The sequence below is a fragment of the Bactrocera dorsalis genome, chromosome 2, assembly GCF_023373825.1.
Source record: "Bactrocera dorsalis isolate Fly_Bdor chromosome 2, ASM2337382v1, whole genome shotgun sequence".
Classification (NCBI taxonomy): Eukaryota; Metazoa; Arthropoda; class Insecta; order Diptera; family Tephritidae; genus Bactrocera; species Bactrocera dorsalis.
In genome coordinates this window covers 73,798,520-73,816,299 of record NC_064304.1, presented here as the reverse complement: position 1 = coordinate 73,816,299, position 17,780 = coordinate 73,798,520, and the positions used below count along the sequence as shown (strand labels likewise).

Here is a 17,780-nt window from a genome sequence, read left to right as displayed (position 1 = left end):
TGATTTTATTTCCTTCTTATTTTTGTTATGGTATTCGATATCCTTTCTTTGTTTCTCAGCTAATTTTTCAAAGTTGCTTTGTCTAGTTCTTTCTATGTATGTCTTCGGGTGTAAATGGTACATTCCTATAAAATAATAGGTCTACTGGTCTTTTAAGTGTAGTGAAATGAACTGAATGATTATGGCTTTTGTATGGAGGAGTAGTGTAAACTTCTATTCCTAACTCGTCTTGCATCATGAATTTTAAAGAGGCTGAATTTAGAGATGGCTCATTGTCGATAACTATTAATTTTGGTACTCCGAAGAAAAATATAATATCTCTTAAGGGTTTCCTGACGTCTTCTATTGCTCTGTTATTTAGGCTTTTTGTTACTGCGTATTTTGTAAATTTGTCCAAAGCTGTCATTACTATTTTTCCTTCTGTTAAAAATATATCGATATGAACTGTGTGTCCTGGATATGTTGGTAATGGAGTTTCTGCAATTTTCGGTTGATTGGGATGTCTTTCGTACTTATTTTCTTTACAAACGGTTGGCTATTATTCGTTTTATTTTATTTAGCATACCGGGAAAATATTTTGTTTCGAGAATTTGTGTTTTATTTTCTGTGGCATTCCTTCTTTTAATATGACGTTCTCCTGCTCTTGTTCGTCACTAATATCTTCAACTAGGTTTTGAGTATATCGGCTTTTAATTCTACTAAAATGAATAGGATAGATATTTTGCATCATACCCATTATCCTTTCTTCAGTATGAATTCCATTTATAACAGATGGTATAAGGTATCGTTTCATGTATGAAATCAATAACTGTTCGTTGTACTCTGGCTCTGTAATTATATGTCTATGCACTGTTGGAAAAATTATTTTAAATTGATATGAAGATATTTCGTCAATCTTGAAAAAAATTTGATTTTTGAAAACATTGATTGGAACTTTTGTACAAGGCATTAAATTATGACTTGAGCTTTCATCGCTATGAATCGTAGGTGTGAGTGAATTTATTTGTATTGGTAGGGGAAGGTGGGGAATGTTAGGCCAGCGCGATATTTTTTTCCCTAGTATAGGTTGACAGCTGCAACCAACTGTCATCGGCTCGTCTCATACTAAGCTCAGTTTCTATATAGCACTCGAGCTGTGAACACGTGTTATAACCTCTCTGCGACAACAAAAAGAAATTCGACACTCCGAAAGTTTTTTTCAACTCTGTGTACAGTTGATTTTTTTCACATTTTCCAATAAATTCATCCAGGTAAATATGTTTATAATATTAGTTGAGTCTTTAGCCTTCGACACACAAAAGAAATTTTGCACGAATTTACATTGTGTTCATTATCAACCGCCATTTTGCAAATATGAGCGTTTGGGGAATCTCGGGCCACTTATTACGAATGTCGGGCCACATAGTTTTTTACATTTGACATGTTAACTTCATATATTTGACGTGTATAAGTGATTTTTCGTGCAGAATTTCAACAACACAATAGTTTTTCAACATTTCCTGATAGTTTCGTGCTCCGAAAAATTTTTTTAGTCATTATGCCGCGTTACTATCCCAAACAAGAGAAAATTGTTGATTTCGACAACATTTTGGAGGCGATCAAGTCGGTGAAAATACATCACAACAGCGTTCGACAATCTGCGACGGCACACAAAATTCCGAGGACCAACCTGATGCGTTATATTGCAGCATTTGATGGTGCGAGCATCGACGTTACTACTGCCAATGCCGATGTAATGAAGAATTTGCTGGCTGAAAGCACGACGATGGGCACAAAAACAGTGAGTTCTGCTGGTTTCTTTCTTTTCTTTCATCGAATAATAAATAGATAATTTTTTTTTTATTTCAGATCTTCAACATCGAACAAGAGAAGGCGCTGATAAGCTACATTCTCCAGGCCAGCGACATCAACTATGGAATTAGTTTGATGGAGCTTCGTAAGCTCGCGTATGAATTTGCTCGGAAAGTTGGCGCGTCGTATCCGGATCCATGGAACGACAATCAACAGGCGAGTAACGATTGGCAGTTGGTGTTCATGAAACGCCACAAAAATTTGTCACTGCGAACACCAGAGCAAGTAAGCCAGAGCCGTGCGAAGCGATTCAACAAAGAGAATGTCGATGCATTCTTTGCCAACCTTTCATCCGTTCTTGGTAAGACGCCGTTTGAACCTCACCGAATATGGAACATGGATGAAACCGGGTGCCCGACCGTGCCAACCAGACCTGTCAAAACCATCGCGCGCAAAGGACAAAAGCAGGTCGGCTCATCAACATCTGCCGAAAAAGGCACCAATGTGTCTTTGGCTTTGGCCGTCAGCGCTAGTGGCCAGTCTATACCGCCATTCTTCCTCTTTCCCCGAGTCAACATGAAAGAGATTTTTATGACTCATGCGAGTCATGGCGCTGTTGGTGTTGCGAACGGTTCTGGTTACATGAACTCTGACGTATTCCCACAATTCATGCGTCATTTCATCAAGCACACTGGTGCTAATGCCGATTCGCCAACCATGTTGCTGCTGGACAACCACGGTTCGCATTTATGGATCGAGGCGATAGATTTGGCGTTGGATCATGGCATCACGTTGCTGTCTTTTCCGCCGAAATGGACGCACAAAATGCAGCCGCTAGATGTTGCGGTATTTGCACCATTTAAAGGCTTGATGACCGTGAAGCATGATGCATGGAAAAAGTCCAACATTGGTGTCACTTTCGATCTGCATCATGTGCCGCTCCTTGTCGATCAGTGCCTCGATGTTATGTTAACGCCGAAAACCATCAAATCCGGCTTCCGAACAACTGGCATCTAACCTTTCAACCCGCAAATTTTCACTGAAGTTGACTTTGTCGCTTCGGAACTGAGCGGCGAAAATTTGTTCGGTGACGAAGAGAATGACGCCGACAATCAACGTCGAGTTCTTGCCTCTGGTGATGCCATTGTGACTGCTGCGAAGCTGCGAATGAGGAGGTGTCAACGTCGGAGGCATCGACAAGTGCCCCAGCTTCAACAAGTGGTGCTGCATCATCGTCGTTGTCTCTTGTTTCGGCTCCACAGCTTCGTGATGCATTGAAATCGGTTGTGCCGGACCGAACCCGAACACTTACACCTGCATCCACTGCGAGTCGGAATAATTTTTTTCGCCAATTCCTATTTTTCTTATTATTTATGAATCTCTCTTTCATTTCCATTGATAAATAAACGTTTTTCATCGGTAACAATCATGTTTTAATCGATTTACAGACTGGCCCGACATTCCCGACCTTTTCTCAAAATCGCAAAATCAGGTTTTTTGCGCCAATGGCTATAACTTTTAAATATTTCTAGAATTTTATCAAACCAATGTTATCAAAAGGACGGTTACGACTCGCAGTACAAATCCATGCTTTGGAATTTTCACAAAAAATAACTTTTATGTGACTTTTTAACCGAAATCAAAACGTGGCCCAACATTCCCCACCTTCCCCTACCTATAGTTGACTTTTGATCGAAAATTTCGGTGAATTTGTGATTGAATAAGTTTATCACCAGTATATCTTTAATTCCGTTTCTATTAAATAGTTATAAGTTTATTTAGCACGAAAATATTTTAGTTTTTTACAAATATTGTTTACTTAGAATTAAGGGTTTTAATTATTTAAGTAATTGACTTAAACGGTAGAATAACATAGCGCGCTGATTGCAGTTGCCGAAATGCTAACTACATATAGCGGGCGGACGGGTGTTGTTGACGGAAAAATGAGTTGAGCGCGAACGTAAGCACGGATGCGTGTAACTATGTATCAAGTATCGAATTGATGATCGAACGAATTGTTCAAAACCTTTTTTGTTGATTTAGCGGCATGCGATGTCGTCGTGTGGTGACCGCTTGCTGGGTGTGGAGATGTTCTCAATTGTGGTGTGATGTAGTGTCATCAGCTGTGGTGAATTAAGCGGTTTTAGTAGGGTGCGCCAGTTTTTCCGGGTAAAGTGGGTGGATGCTTAACTCATTTAAACAGTGATATCTTAATATATAAAAATCACGTGTCACGTTGTTTGTTTGCGATGGACTCCTAAACTACTGAACCGATTTTAATGAAATTTTTAACACTGTGTGCAGTTTGGTCCAACTTGAAAGATAATATATATATTATAACTCTCCTTATAGTCGCATTATTTATTTATTGCAAATTATTTGTTCATTATTAGCAAAGGGCTATCCACCAGTTGGTGGCGCTAACAGCGGTATTGAGTGCGGTATGTTACAGTAGATGCCGCTACAAACATTAAAAACATTAAATGAAAATGCGTTGTTTGAAGTTTATATTATTTGTGGTAAGGTTATACGAGTCTATGACTTCCAAAAAAAATAAAAATTGGGCGGGGCGAAGTTCGCCGGGTCAGCTAGTATATATATATATCTGAAATTAAGAGATAATCCTTCTGTTATAACAGTATGTCTGTATGTCAAAAATCGGTTGAATCGGACCAATACTTCCCTTAGACTCATAAATTTAATATAAAGATTGGAACTTGGCCTAGCCCCTATATAAATAATATCAGCATTTTCGAACATCCGGCTGACTTTACTCTATATGATAGGTTTTGCACTTTAAAGTATTTGCCTGGGTTTGATTCTTGCATGTTGCAAGAGTAAAAAATGTTCATCTGCACCCGAGCTTAACCCTTCCTTGCTTCTTTGAAAATTATTTCTTTCAATGTAATTGATGGTTACGTGTCAAATGTTTCATCCGTTGAGTGTTTAGCCCCACTGCGTGAATCGAAGCGGTGTTGTCCGCACAGCCTTTAGATTTTGTATATCCGCACACAAAAGAGCTTGACGGTGCCACACGATCTTGGTGGCCAATCGCCCAAAACGTGAAATTATCTACTCGCCGAAGATAATCCATTTATTTCTGCGATGTATGGCAAGTGGCGCCGTTTTGTTGAAACCAAATGTCGCTGAGATCACGACCCTAAATTTAAGGTACCAAGTAGTCGGTTATGATGACGCATTTTTTTCTGGATGAAATTGCGGTACTTTAATTTCTTCAGGATGCTCGAAAACGTCAGATCTTCTTGGAACTTTTCAAGGACTAACAGAATGAAACGATGTCGGTTGGGAAGCTCGAACATTCAGTTCTTGCTACATGTACATATGTTGTACGCTTTCAATTAAAAATTTCGACGTAAAAGTGCTATGATGACTGGAAAATTCGTTGGGATAAGTGTATTACAGGGGGAGGGGATTACTTTGAAAGAAATGAAATAGACAAAATTCAGCTTTCAATTTGATCACAGTAGTAATGTATAAAATTTTACGAATAACGTACTTGGAAAGCTAGCTAGGCGAATAATTAAAATTGTTTCCACTGCCTAAGGATTAAGTTGGCTATGCACTACATGTTACGATGTTCGAAAAATAAAAAAATGTACCGTTGCAATTAGCGGGACTTAAATATGAAATCATATTGTAATGTTTACTTCACTTGGAGTTATCCTTTGTGTTTTCTGACTCATCAGAGATAAATTGAGTGGCGTAGTGAAAGAAACCGAATTTTTTCATAAGTTTTTAACTATTATTTCATAGATTCCACAGTGTTATTTGTTATGTAAGCATTTTTTTTGTTTTGAAGTTTTCTGAAGCTTTGTAATAATATAAGCAATGAAAAATATACTTTTTGGGAAATGGACAAAAAATCGGATATTTCAAATGTAACTCGAAGTGCTATTGCCGCTAAAAGTGCGGTATTTTTCTTTTAAACTTAAAGAAAAAAGTGTATACTACTCGTATAGAGAAATTGGAGTGAGTGCAGCTACTGTTACTCAAGTAAAAATGTCTGATCGCATTCGGCGTAAAGTTGTGAGGCTTGCTCTAGAAATGCGCACCAATTGAGCTAGAGAAATTACAAAGGAGCTAAATGATGCCATTTGAAAATATCGCAAAGGACAGTTGAACGCATATTTTCAGAAAAAAACCTGAAATGCCGACGTTCAGCAAAGAAACCAAAATTGACCAAGCGAATAAAAAATCAACGGCTAATGTGGGCTAGGCTCTATCAGAACTACACACAGGTGGATTGGAACAAGGTAAACATAAGAAATTATGATCGACCCCCGAAAGTCCCCCATTCAAAGTAGCACCGCTAATTAACATGATTTTCTTCTTAAAAATGTTTATTTTTAGCGACGAATGCCGGCTAGAAGCAGTGACAGAAGCCATTCAATTTGTGCGACGTACTTGTAGACTTTTTGAACGTTAATAATTTTCGACGGAGAACTGTAACACTCATTTGAATAAGTTTAGTAGAAACCAAATTTGATTGCTATTTATTCACGATTTCATCAAAGAATATCTTTCTTTCGCAACATTTTTAATATAATTCTTCTCCGGATGACGAGCAAGTTGAAAGAGTATGAAATGTTAGGTTACACCCGAACTTAGCACTTACTTTGTTAATATAGTAATATTGACGCGTTTGAACTACGCACGTAGCGACAATATACACTTTTCGGTGACGATCGAAGATAGTTTTTCCTTACTTGTTTTACTATAAGAAATTTTAAGTACTTTTGTGCAAAGGCAGATTCAATAACGTACAATGATTGTTAGTAGGTTTGTGTTTTTACATGCTTGAATTTACGTTATTATTTATTTGGTGTTGAAAATTTATTAATAAATCGTTAAGAATGAAATATCATTAAATGTATGTATGCACTTTAATAGAAATGGATATGAACTTTTGTAGTTTTATTAAACTAATGCATCGGAATGAAGCTTCATCTTGATTACTTATGTAGATGTTACTTGCTTGAACTCACCCTTTTGGACCCTTTGCAAATAATCCTGGAATTTTTTACTACTACATAGGTGAAAAATTCTTGACATGTATGTTAAAAGAAATCGAAACGAAAGGATATAATATTAGTATTGTAAAGATAGCGAAACTGTGAAATATTGTGATTAGATAACCTATTTATTATTTTTTGTGAAAAATATAATAATGTTTGAATTTGATTGTTCATCAGTTACCTTATTTAACCCGATTTTCTAAACCAGAGGTAAAATAAGACCAAAATATCGTATTGAAATGAGCATACGTGAACATCTTTGTTAATAATTACTTTCTATTTTTTTAACTATAAAACATATATGGATACTTTCTTTATTTGCATATTTCTTTGCTTACGCCATTCTTATCGACTTAAATATTTGAAAATATTAATTAGATTGTTAGGAATCTACATTTGCTATAAAAATATACAACTATTTATTTTATTTTAAATTTTGGAACCTCACCAAAACCAACCAAAGTAAAGTGTAAAATTTTGCGAAATCTTTAATAAATACATTGTCTACACTTTCATATTTATCCTTAAAAAAATTTTAATGCAAAAGTTATATAATCATTGCATTTTATAAGAATACAGAAATATTTCTTGAGCATAATAATATTTCATTGAAGAATTATAGGTAGATTGGTATAAAATCCTTAATTGCTCAGTAAAAAATTGGTGTTTAATAACTTTATAAAATATGAAATACTATGAAGCCACCCGCAATTACTGGAAGCTTAGGCCAGTTTAGGCTAGTAAGGAAAAAGGAATTTATCGTACGTTATTAGGTTTCACTAAATATGTATTTATAATTAATTACTAATTAAGTTAATTTTCGCCTTTTCGAGAAGGCCCCTACGGGCTAAGGGAATTATGGGAACATACACTACCTGATATATTATAAAAAATTGGATTCCAGTCTAGTTAAAACTAGTTAAAAAGTATTTAGTAGATTTACATCACAGTTTCCAAAAACGGCGGACTTTAAATTATACCACTGGTTTGATTACAGTATTTATGCAACATCATAAGCTCAACAACATTGCAAAAAGTTACGCTGTAAAAACTTGCATTACATATATACTAAAGCACAACTAGCAATATTTGGTTTTATTTTATACTGAACGTATTGATTTTCTGCAAAACATTGCTCTCGAACACTCCTAAGACCGCCTCATCAGATGATGTCATTGTCCATACTTCCGTACCATATGGTAGAACGGAAATTATAAGGGACTTTTAGATTTTGGACTCTGTTCGTAAAGAAAAGACCTTACTTTTTAATTTCCTGCACAGTCCACAATAGCACCTCTCTGAGTGAGCGTTGGATTTGAAGTCTGATATTGTCTTTGGAGGTAATTCTGTTTCCAAGATAGACGGAATTATCTACTACTTTAAAGTTATGATTGTCAACACTGATGTGAAAGCCAAGTTGCGAATGTGATAACTATTTTTTTGGTGACAGGACTTGTCATCTTTTCCTCATCCACAACCAGTTTCTTTTCATGTTGTCAAAGGCATCTTTAAAATCAATGAATGCGTGGTGCGTCCATCTTCCTTTGACGAGTCCTTTGCAAGATTTGGCGCATGAAGAAAATCTGTGTGACAAAAGATTTTCTAGGTATTTTTGCACACTGGTAAGGTCGAATCAGTTTGTTGGGGGTAAGCTTCAGTCTTTCACACACTTCGCTCGACAAGTGAGGCTTATTCCACGGTAATTTGCGCAGACTGTGGGCGCCCTGTTTATGTGGGCTGGACAGACCACATATAGGTTTTAATTTTCGGGCATGCTTTTCACTTTTTTTGTGGATTGGGCACCGCACACTTAAATTTCAGTCGTTAGGCATACTTTCGTTCTACTTAGAAGCTGATGCATGCTCCTTATCAGTTGTTCGCCGCCATGTTTGAACAGTCACCAGATCACCTCTGTGACTTCCACAAGATCATGCTCCAGTCTTTAAACTTTCCGTTAGATGCCGCCTCTTTTCGCAGGAATTTTATCTCTGTGAGCCAGCTTGTCAAGCTCTTCGTATTCACGCATTCCGGCCTCATTTCTCGGTATCTATCCCATCCCGGTCGTATTGTGGTTGATCGCAGCGTTGCAAGGCAGCCCGTCCGCTTTTTCGCAGTCCTCATCGTACCAGCTATTCTTTCCAGTACAGAGTATAGAGATAGATATAGAATATGTCGGAAGATTTTTTTTGTAGTATAAATACACACTCGATAATTGGAACGTAACATGAATAAACTTTGTAGGCAAAAAATTGCCAAGCAAAATATTTTGTTAGAATCAATTTAATAGAAGTGATAACATCAAATTTATTGTTAATAAAAAAATAGTTTAACGAAAGCTTATAATCATTATTTGTGCAGAAAAATGAACCAAGGAAAAAAAACTAAAAAAAAAAAAACAAATTTGAAAACCAAAAATGAGATGCCAATTGACGCTTTTTATAGTCATTTCAGAATAAAAATATCAACTTTTAAGGTAAGAAATATTATTTTGTTATTTCAAATGTATTATTATTACTCTGCTTTCCAGAAACTACACTATAAACTCGATCCCTTATGAAATAAATGGACGTTACGGAGTCCCGTTGGAGAAGTATCCTTATATGACAATTTGAAAGCTTTTCGCGAAGTTATCGATCGCTTCAATATGTAAACACAGACCCATATGCTATGAGATGTACTGATGGGACACGTACAAAATCCTGAAACCGTTCAAGGATAGTATTTGTTACTACAATAAAAAATTCAGTTATAGAACAGATAAAATTTCAAATCTGAAATTAATATGTACTTAATGCGATAATGATGATGTGTTTTCCCGGTGGCATGACGCAGCAGTGTAGTCCGTTAACACACTGGAGCGAAAAACAGCAAATGGCCTTATTACGTTTCCATTCTCTTTTCTAGTTACTTCATAATTTTATATTGGAACACGATGGAGTTGCTGACGGCGTGATTGTTGAAAACTAGAGATACAAAATTTAACACCTATGAACTCCTTAAAATAAAAATTTTAAAGGTAGCTAAAACGCATGATAATTTTTATATCAGTTGCAAGAATATTATTGTTTTGTTCTCCTAACGGTTGTATGTATCACCTTAAACTAAGCGAGATAGATATAGGGTTATATACAGCTGTGTTCACGAAAATAGTAGTGCGACAGCACATAACACTCCAATCTTATTGCTGACATGTTCTATCTTGCAAATTGAACATTTCTACAATACTTTCGTAGAACAGAATATTGTTAACAAAAAAAACACCAAAATGCCGTTATTTTTATTTTGATTTGCTATCTTTATGATATATTTCTATATTTGCACCAAAAATCTCTTGTTCATTAAAATAGTAGTGCTTGACAGGAATAGTTGAAAAAAATTAAAAAATTTTTTATTTTTAATTTTAACTGACATCAGAAAGTGTATTAAAATAATATAGTAATTGTGTGATATAAATTTATTGAAACCGCTCTTTATTTATTGTTTAGTGGGTTGAAAAAAGCATTGCTCAATCAAAAAGCGAGAGTTAATTGGTAACTTGAGAGATCAGGGCAAAACATATAAATAAATCGAAGAAATGATTGGTTGCACTGCTCCGATGATATTTAATGCTATTCATCATACTATTAAGCCGGAAACTCGTGGTGGTAAGCGCAAGACTACATTTCTGGAGGACCGAATTGAATCTACTGGTCAGTGCTGTCACAGTTAGCCGAAGGCTAATAGAAGCTAATTTACATGCAGGAATCCGAGAAAAGTACCCCTTTTGACGAAGAAGCACGTCAATGCAAGAATAAAAGATTGCGAAAGACCATATGTATTGGCCCGTCCAAAAGTAGCACAACATTTTATTTACGGATGAGATAAAAATTGTTTTTTTTTGGTGGTATAGGCTCCAGGCAGTGTGTTCGTTGTCCCCCAAACACAGAATACCACCCAAGGTGCATCACAAAGACTTTTAAATATGGTGAGCTAAAGACTATGGTGTGGGCTTGTTCTTCGTATGCTGGCGATGGTCCAATCTCTTTGATCAGTGGCATTATGGAACAAGCAGTGTACATTAATACATTGAAAGATGTAATGCTACCGTATGCTAATTGGAAAATGTCGTTAAAATGGACATTTCATCAGGATAATGATCCTAAACATACGAGCAAACTAGCTAATCAGTGGTCTGCATCTGAAAACATCTACTTGATACCATGGCCAGTACAATCTTCGCACCTAAACCCTATCGAAAACTTATGAGGCGATGTCAAGAGAAGTGTAGCAACAGCAAAACCATCGAAAAACACAGAGCTTTGGCAAGTGTTTAAGGAAGCATGGGCTCAAATCTCTGTGAGGCGTTGTAAGGACCTTATTGATTTCATGCCACGCCGATGCCTAGCTGTTATAAACAACAACGGATTTACAACAAAATATTAGGCCTTAGGAAACATATTAAATATGAAATATTTACTGTTACTTTCATATTCTTAGTTTTATCGTCTTTTTTAATAGCCACTACTATTTTCTTGAACAGCATAATTTTTCAATTTTATTTTAATTTAATAACTGTATGTAAACTAAAAAAAATTTATGGTAGATAAAACTGTAAATATATCATACATTAATTAAAAATTAAGTTTTTTATAACTTTCTAATCGAATATTCTTCTTTTCATGTGATTTGACTGTTAAATAGTTAGTAGCCACCGGCACTACTATTTTCGTGAACACAGCTGTATATATAAATGATCAAGGTGACAAGAAAAGTTGAAATCCTGTCTGTCCGTCCGTGCAAGCTGTAACTTCAGTAAAAAGTGAGACATCTTAATGAACCTTGGTACACGGGCTTATTAGTACAAAAAAAAACCGAGTTCGTAGATGGGCGTAATTGGTTCACTGCCACGCTCACAAATCACCATTAACCGAAAACATATAAAATGCCATAACATATCCACAGAGGATCACTGCAGCAAAGCGCACCTATGGCCAATATTTTTTTTAAAAAAGGCCGTGGATCCCCCCTCTAATAGGTTTAATGTATATATCTCCTAAACCGCTAAAGCTATAACAACAAAATTCACCCTGCGCGAATATTATATAAACTTCTACCCACTCAGTGACAACCCCGTACCCCCCTTTATAACGGTATTGTTAAAAACTACTAAAAGCGCGATAAATCAGTAATTAATTGGACCAGGAACGTAAAAATTTGCAGCCGGAATGGTATGATAAGGCTTTATAGAGGTTGGTTAAAAATTTGGCGATGGGCATGGCGCAGCCCTCTTTTTGGTAAAATCCGATATCTCGGGACCCAACCTACACATGTCGACAAGATTTCGTATGTGGCCTACTTCCCACATAGCACAACTTTAACTTCCACTTCATTCCTTCAGTTTCTAGTACACAAATCAAGAAGCAAATAATATAACGGAATAAAACTTTGCACGAATAACGTTTTTAGTGTGTGCCACCTTATGACCAAAAATTGTTCAAATCCAATAAAAACTGTTCAAGCCCCTAGGTACCGAATATGTAGACCACTGTACCTTTAGTTGACTTTTGCTAGAAAATATCGGTCAATGTCTGAAATATGTAATTGAAATTCAGGGATAGTACTTTCCTGACAATGGTATGTGAGTATGTCAAAAATAGGTTGAATCGGACCAATACTTCCATTAGCCCCCATATACCCAATGTAAAGAATTTCGATTTGTACCGCATATATTGGCCAATATGTAAGCTATCTTCACGAAAACTACATTCTCTAATAAGAGTGTATTTTTGTGCATAAAATAAAAAAATTGGCAAAAACTTGACATAGCTCCTATATAACTAATCTCAGCCTTTTTGAACATCCGGCTGACGTTACTCTATATGATTTGGTTTTTAGTATGTGACATGTTAATAATATGTGGTATATGGAAAAATGTGGTCGAAACTACACCAATTGCCATATAATACTACGTATAATGGTTTTTGTTTTTCTAACAAACCTTATGAGTCTGACAGTATAGGAGTTATATAGTATATAGTATATCTTTATATATAAAAATCACGTGTCACGTTGTTTGTCCGCGGTGGACTGCTGAACTACTGAACCGATTTTAGTAAAATTTAGCACACTGTGTCCAGTTCTAACCAACTTAGAAGATAGAATAGTAAAAAACATTCATAAATAAAAAATACAGTGAAAGCTCTATTAAGTGGGGAACTCTATTAACTACAGAAAGGCTGGTAACCGGGCATTGAGAAAGCAGCCTTAAAGTCGTTATTTTTCCCAATGAAATTTATTTGTATGAAGATATTCAAAATTAAATCTCAAGTACAACCCCTTGGATTCTTATATCGACAAAAACGTGTTCGCCTTTATTCGTAAATAAAATGTTCACTGCATTGAATAGCTTATGATATGAATAATACATAGTACCACAGCAAAGCGTGGCCGGATTCACTAGTTTATATGTATATAAAATTGCTTGGATTTCGATCCTCAGGTTGACGTTTTACACTTTAAGCTATTTCTCTGGCTTTGATTCTTGTAAGTTGCAAGAGCATAAACTGCTCGGTTGCCCAATTTTAGCCCTTCCTTACTTGTTTACAATGTATTTAAGAACGCAACACCTTGCTATTTTGTTTTTAATACACTATGTGAAGTTTTTTAAGCCACAGAGAAGTTACTTTTATTTACGGATTACTTTTGGATCATAGTTATGAATTTTAGTACATATAGCATATCATATAACCTTTTTCAACAATATCGAAATCATAATTATTGGCCATTGAAACATCGATTGATTTTGAACTTGTTTAACATATTTTTTTAGTGAGCATAAAAGGCAAATTTATAAATAAGTGAAATACAGTAGTACAGTTCAGTGGATACATTTTTTAAAGATAATAATAGTTTCTGAACAAACTACAAATTTCTTATTAAAAACATAATTAAAAAATTTGTAAAGACTTTTCCCTGTCAACCGATTTCTTTGCAGTGTGATCGTTGCTCCGGCAAATATTTTGAAACTTGCTTATACAATTTGGGAAATACATTTTTCATATCATCCCACATTTCTGTTCTTTTGCAGTTCACTTTTTAACTCCCCTCCATCTTGGGCTGAAATTTTCGTCAGTTAAACAACTTACTAAAGTTATAACTATGCTAATGGTAACGTAGCTATCCGCGGATATCTCCCTGGTCACAATTTCAAAACATTTTAATAATTCAATCATCTCCTTAATTTTGTTCAGCTCGGAGGCATTAAACATGGAGGGTTCTTCTGGGCGAGTGAGCAGTAAATAAAATAGGACCTAACTGGACAAATCTCTCTGACATATAAAAACATGAGTTCCATCGCGGTCTTTCGACAAGAATCGTTTTCTTGGTATTACTTGAAGAAGCCTCGGCGTCTATTTGTTTCTTCCGTAATTTATCATTGGCTTTAACACCTCTTTTAATAAACTGGTAGCTGGTTCCGTAGAACGTAAAGAACTAAATGTTAAACAACAAAATTCTGTTCAATATTTTTGTTAATTAAAATTTTTATATGTATGTATTTTTTGCACATATATTCTAATAAAAGTTCATATATTTTTATATATAATTTAAATAGTAATGTTTTTTTAACGAAGGATTGTGTATTTTCACTATGATAAGGCATTGATTTCACCATTTTTTTTGGTACACATATGTATATGAATTTTGTCCCATTCAGTCAAAATTGTACCATGCGGGACGACCACAATGCTTAGTAACATAAAAACTGAATTTTTCAGAAAATTGGTTATTGTATTCCTAAGTCTTTTTACAAATAAAACAATTTTTACAACTTTCATGCCAAATTGACTAATCAATCCACACTCCTCATGTAATAATCCAGTTCCTCGTGGCATTTTTCACGGAAATTCAATAAATTAAATTTATTTTTGTTGTCTTAAACCTTTATTCAGGTATCTACTCTGCTTGCTTAAAAAAATTGTAACACTTTTTTTGTACTGATATGTTAATTAGCTATAACCGACACCGCCAGTTTACTTGTTACCAGTAAGAACACTTTTAGTAGATGTTGCACACATTGTTTAAAGGAGTTAAGCATCCACCCTCTCTACTCGGAAAAACTGGCGCACTCTAATAAGACAGATTAATTCGCCACAGCTGATGACATTACAACACAACACCAATGTAACACACCACACTCATACGCAACCCAACTCACAACAAGGATGGGCAACGGGAAAGCATTCGTTTACACACTGCGCCGCGTCGACAACTTTCGCCATATACGCATCGCTGATACAAATTGCCTCTTGCTTACGACTCTCCCGCGATTCCACGTTGTGATCTCGATACGTGGAAACTCGATCGACAGCACCGGAAAATCATCTTCGGCTTTGGTTTCTGGCCGCCCCACTTGTTGACTTTTTTACAAATAAATTTCCAACATTTTATAATTTATATTGTGAAAGTAAAATCAAAATTTATTTTTATTTAAGAGCGTGTGCTCTACATAAATTTAGTATCTTAATTTAATCATGGTCCTTCGAGCCATAGTGAGAGGCACTATGGATTATTAAAACAAGAAAAAAAAAAGAACCAAAACAGTGTGCAGTGAAAAACAAAAAAAGGGGCAGTGACTCAACCAGAACAATGTACATAACAAAATATCAAAACCAAATTGAAGAGTGCAGGAAATAAGGACGAAATTCCTAATTAAACAAAAAAACATTAACACATGTTAAAAGTTCGAACCAACAAAACAAAAATTATATAAAAAAACAGTGTAAATAAACTAAAAACAAACACTATTCGGCCGCAAACCTAAAAGCATACAAAAAAGCAATAAATAAACGCGCGAAACTTAAAACCAAAACATAAATCGGGCGCAAAATCTAAAAACGCCTAAACATTAAAACAACAAAGCATACAAAAAACGGATCAAACGGGCGCGAACAATTAAAACAAATATACAAACAAACATCAGCGCAAGGAGGTAGCTGAAGCAAAGAAAGAGAGACAAAACGGAGAAAGGAATAAATCAGCATAAATATATATTTACATCTGAGAAGCCCCTGAAGGACCTAAGTGAGCGTATTCAATCCATTTTTCTATAATTTGTAATATGCATATATTTATGTATTAAAAGGAAAATACGTATTTACATACTCATATAAAATCCGTTAAAAGTTTGATATGTATAATATACATACACAGAAATATATAAGTATTTAAAAACTTAAATAAAATAATTATTAAATGCCTATATGTTAGCTTACCTTTGTGTATTCAAACATAACCATTTAACAAACGCAGGGAGCAACTAATATCCGAGCAATTACTTGCGAAAAATTTCCGGCAAACCCTTTCTGCTTAAAAAAGGCAGTAAGCGGGATACAATAAGTAACCAAAGGAAAAATCGCAAGTCCTACATAAAGTAAAAGACAAAAACACAAACAAAATAAATATAACTACACTTGCATACATATATGCATATACATATATTTAGTGCAGTGATGGCCAAACGCACACTACCAAACTGTGTGCTTGTGTTGGAGTGTGAGAGAGCTTGCTGCTACACCCAAAAAAAAAAATACAAAAATTTAGTATTAATTAATATAAACAAAATTTGAATGTGATTCGATAACTTTTACAAAATTGTGACATTAATGAAATTCCTTATTAATTTTTTATCAATTACAAAAATAAAGACAATTCACGTGTCAGAAAGAAATTAAAATTCAAAAATTTTTAAATATTGAATTTATGTTGAAGTTTTCACCTAAACGGCTATATCAAAACACTAAAAATCAATATTTTCATGGTTTTGAACCAACTTCAAGGTGCCGATCGCTAATTTTATTTCTAGTATTTGATTTTATTAATTTCAAAGTGGAAAACGAAACTTCGCACAATAAGTAGTCCCAAACATTGAAAAGAGTTTCCACATTTCGTTCTTTAATTTCAGATAAAAGTTGTCGTTCAGATTTTTCCAAAACTGTTGCCCAGTTTCTCGAGGCAACAATAAATCACGTTGCATCTTTTCTAATTCGGATTTTAAATCTATACTCACCCCAGAAGTATTACACCGAGTAGGGTCGTTATGAATTTCAATAATAATATGTTTAATTTTATATAAGTCATGAAATCGGTTATGAAAATTAGTAGTAGGGATTGGTTGATATTCTTGCAGCCTTGCATGGTTAGAATATTTTTCTACAATAAAGCGTGTTCTTCCTAGAACAGTGAGGTCGTTTTCTTTAAAATTATTAATAAGTAAGCTTAATTTATGGTGAAATTTTTTTATTGCTAAGACTAAATCGAATATTTGTTTATCGCGAGAAAGTCCTTCATTTCTGCCTACCATGACTTGAGTACCATCAGCAATAAAGTCGGACGCCCGCGGGCTAGGTAAAACGCTTCACTGATTTAGTGGAAACATTAATATACATATACATTAAGGTGGGCCAAACATAGTTTTTATTTTTATTTTTCTTAGTTACCATGAAAATCTCATCCGACATGACTAAAAACAAATTCTGGTAAGACCTGAGCTCTTAATATTAATGTTAAGAGGTGCCTCATCGTCATTTTTGATTTCCCATATAAATAACACAGGAAATTTTGTTTATTTTGTTTGGATTTTTAATGTACACAAACAAATAATTGGTAAGCGAGAATTAACACTTATTCTTATAGGAAATTTACCGATTTCCAAAAAAGGTCTAGAACATATTTTGGCTGAGTCAACTCTTTCAAAGTTGTTCGTACTTAAAGTCCAACAAAAAATTATAAAAATGATTTCCACAATTTTTCATCTCATGTTACAAATTGATGGCTAATAAACATAACAAATCATATTTTTCGTAAAACTTATCGAGTGTTTAGCGATGTAACCATAGAATTTTTACAAAATATCGATAATCGTTTAATAAAATCAATTTTTTAAGTACATACTTATTTTAAACAAAAACTTTGAAC

General features: G+C 34.8%; 2 protein-coding genes and 1 long non-coding RNA gene across 8 annotated transcripts in view; 2 read left to right on the top strand and 1 right to left on the bottom strand.

The window, feature by feature from the left end:
• Window positions 1–271: 271 nt before the first annotated feature.
• On the top strand, window positions 272–2,808 carry LOC125776154 (uncharacterized). Its single transcript, XM_049447041.1, has 2 exons — window positions 272–1,780; window positions 1,849–2,808. Exons 1-2 carry the CDS (start codon window positions 1,538–1,540, stop codon window positions 2,806–2,808), a joined length of 1,203 nt encoding a protein of 400 aa, XP_049302998.1. The 5' UTR covers window positions 272–1,537.
• Window positions 2,809–6,854: 4,046 nt separating this feature from the next.
• The window catches only part of LOC105222584 (acetylcholine receptor subunit alpha-like), a 374,463-nt gene continuing 363,537 nt past the window's right edge, over window positions 6,855–17,780 (top strand). For 5 of the 6 annotated variants that reach the window (XM_049450054.1, XM_049450055.1, XM_049450051.1 and 2 more), the window contains exon 1: window positions 6,855–7,037. The gene's annotated coding sequence lies outside the window, so the exon portion shown is untranslated. Of the gene's footprint in view, window positions 7,038–9,707; window positions 9,844–17,780 lie in introns of those variants that run through there. The other variant, XM_049450053.1, reaches the window with a different exon arrangement.
• Window positions 9,657–16,722, bottom strand: LOC125776793 (uncharacterized). The gene is made up of 3 exons (XR_007421958.1): window positions 16,582–16,722; window positions 16,079–16,227; window positions 9,657–9,790 (listed from the first exon to the last, which is right to left on the bottom strand). It is a non-coding gene; the product is annotated as an uncharacterized LOC125776793 (long non-coding RNA).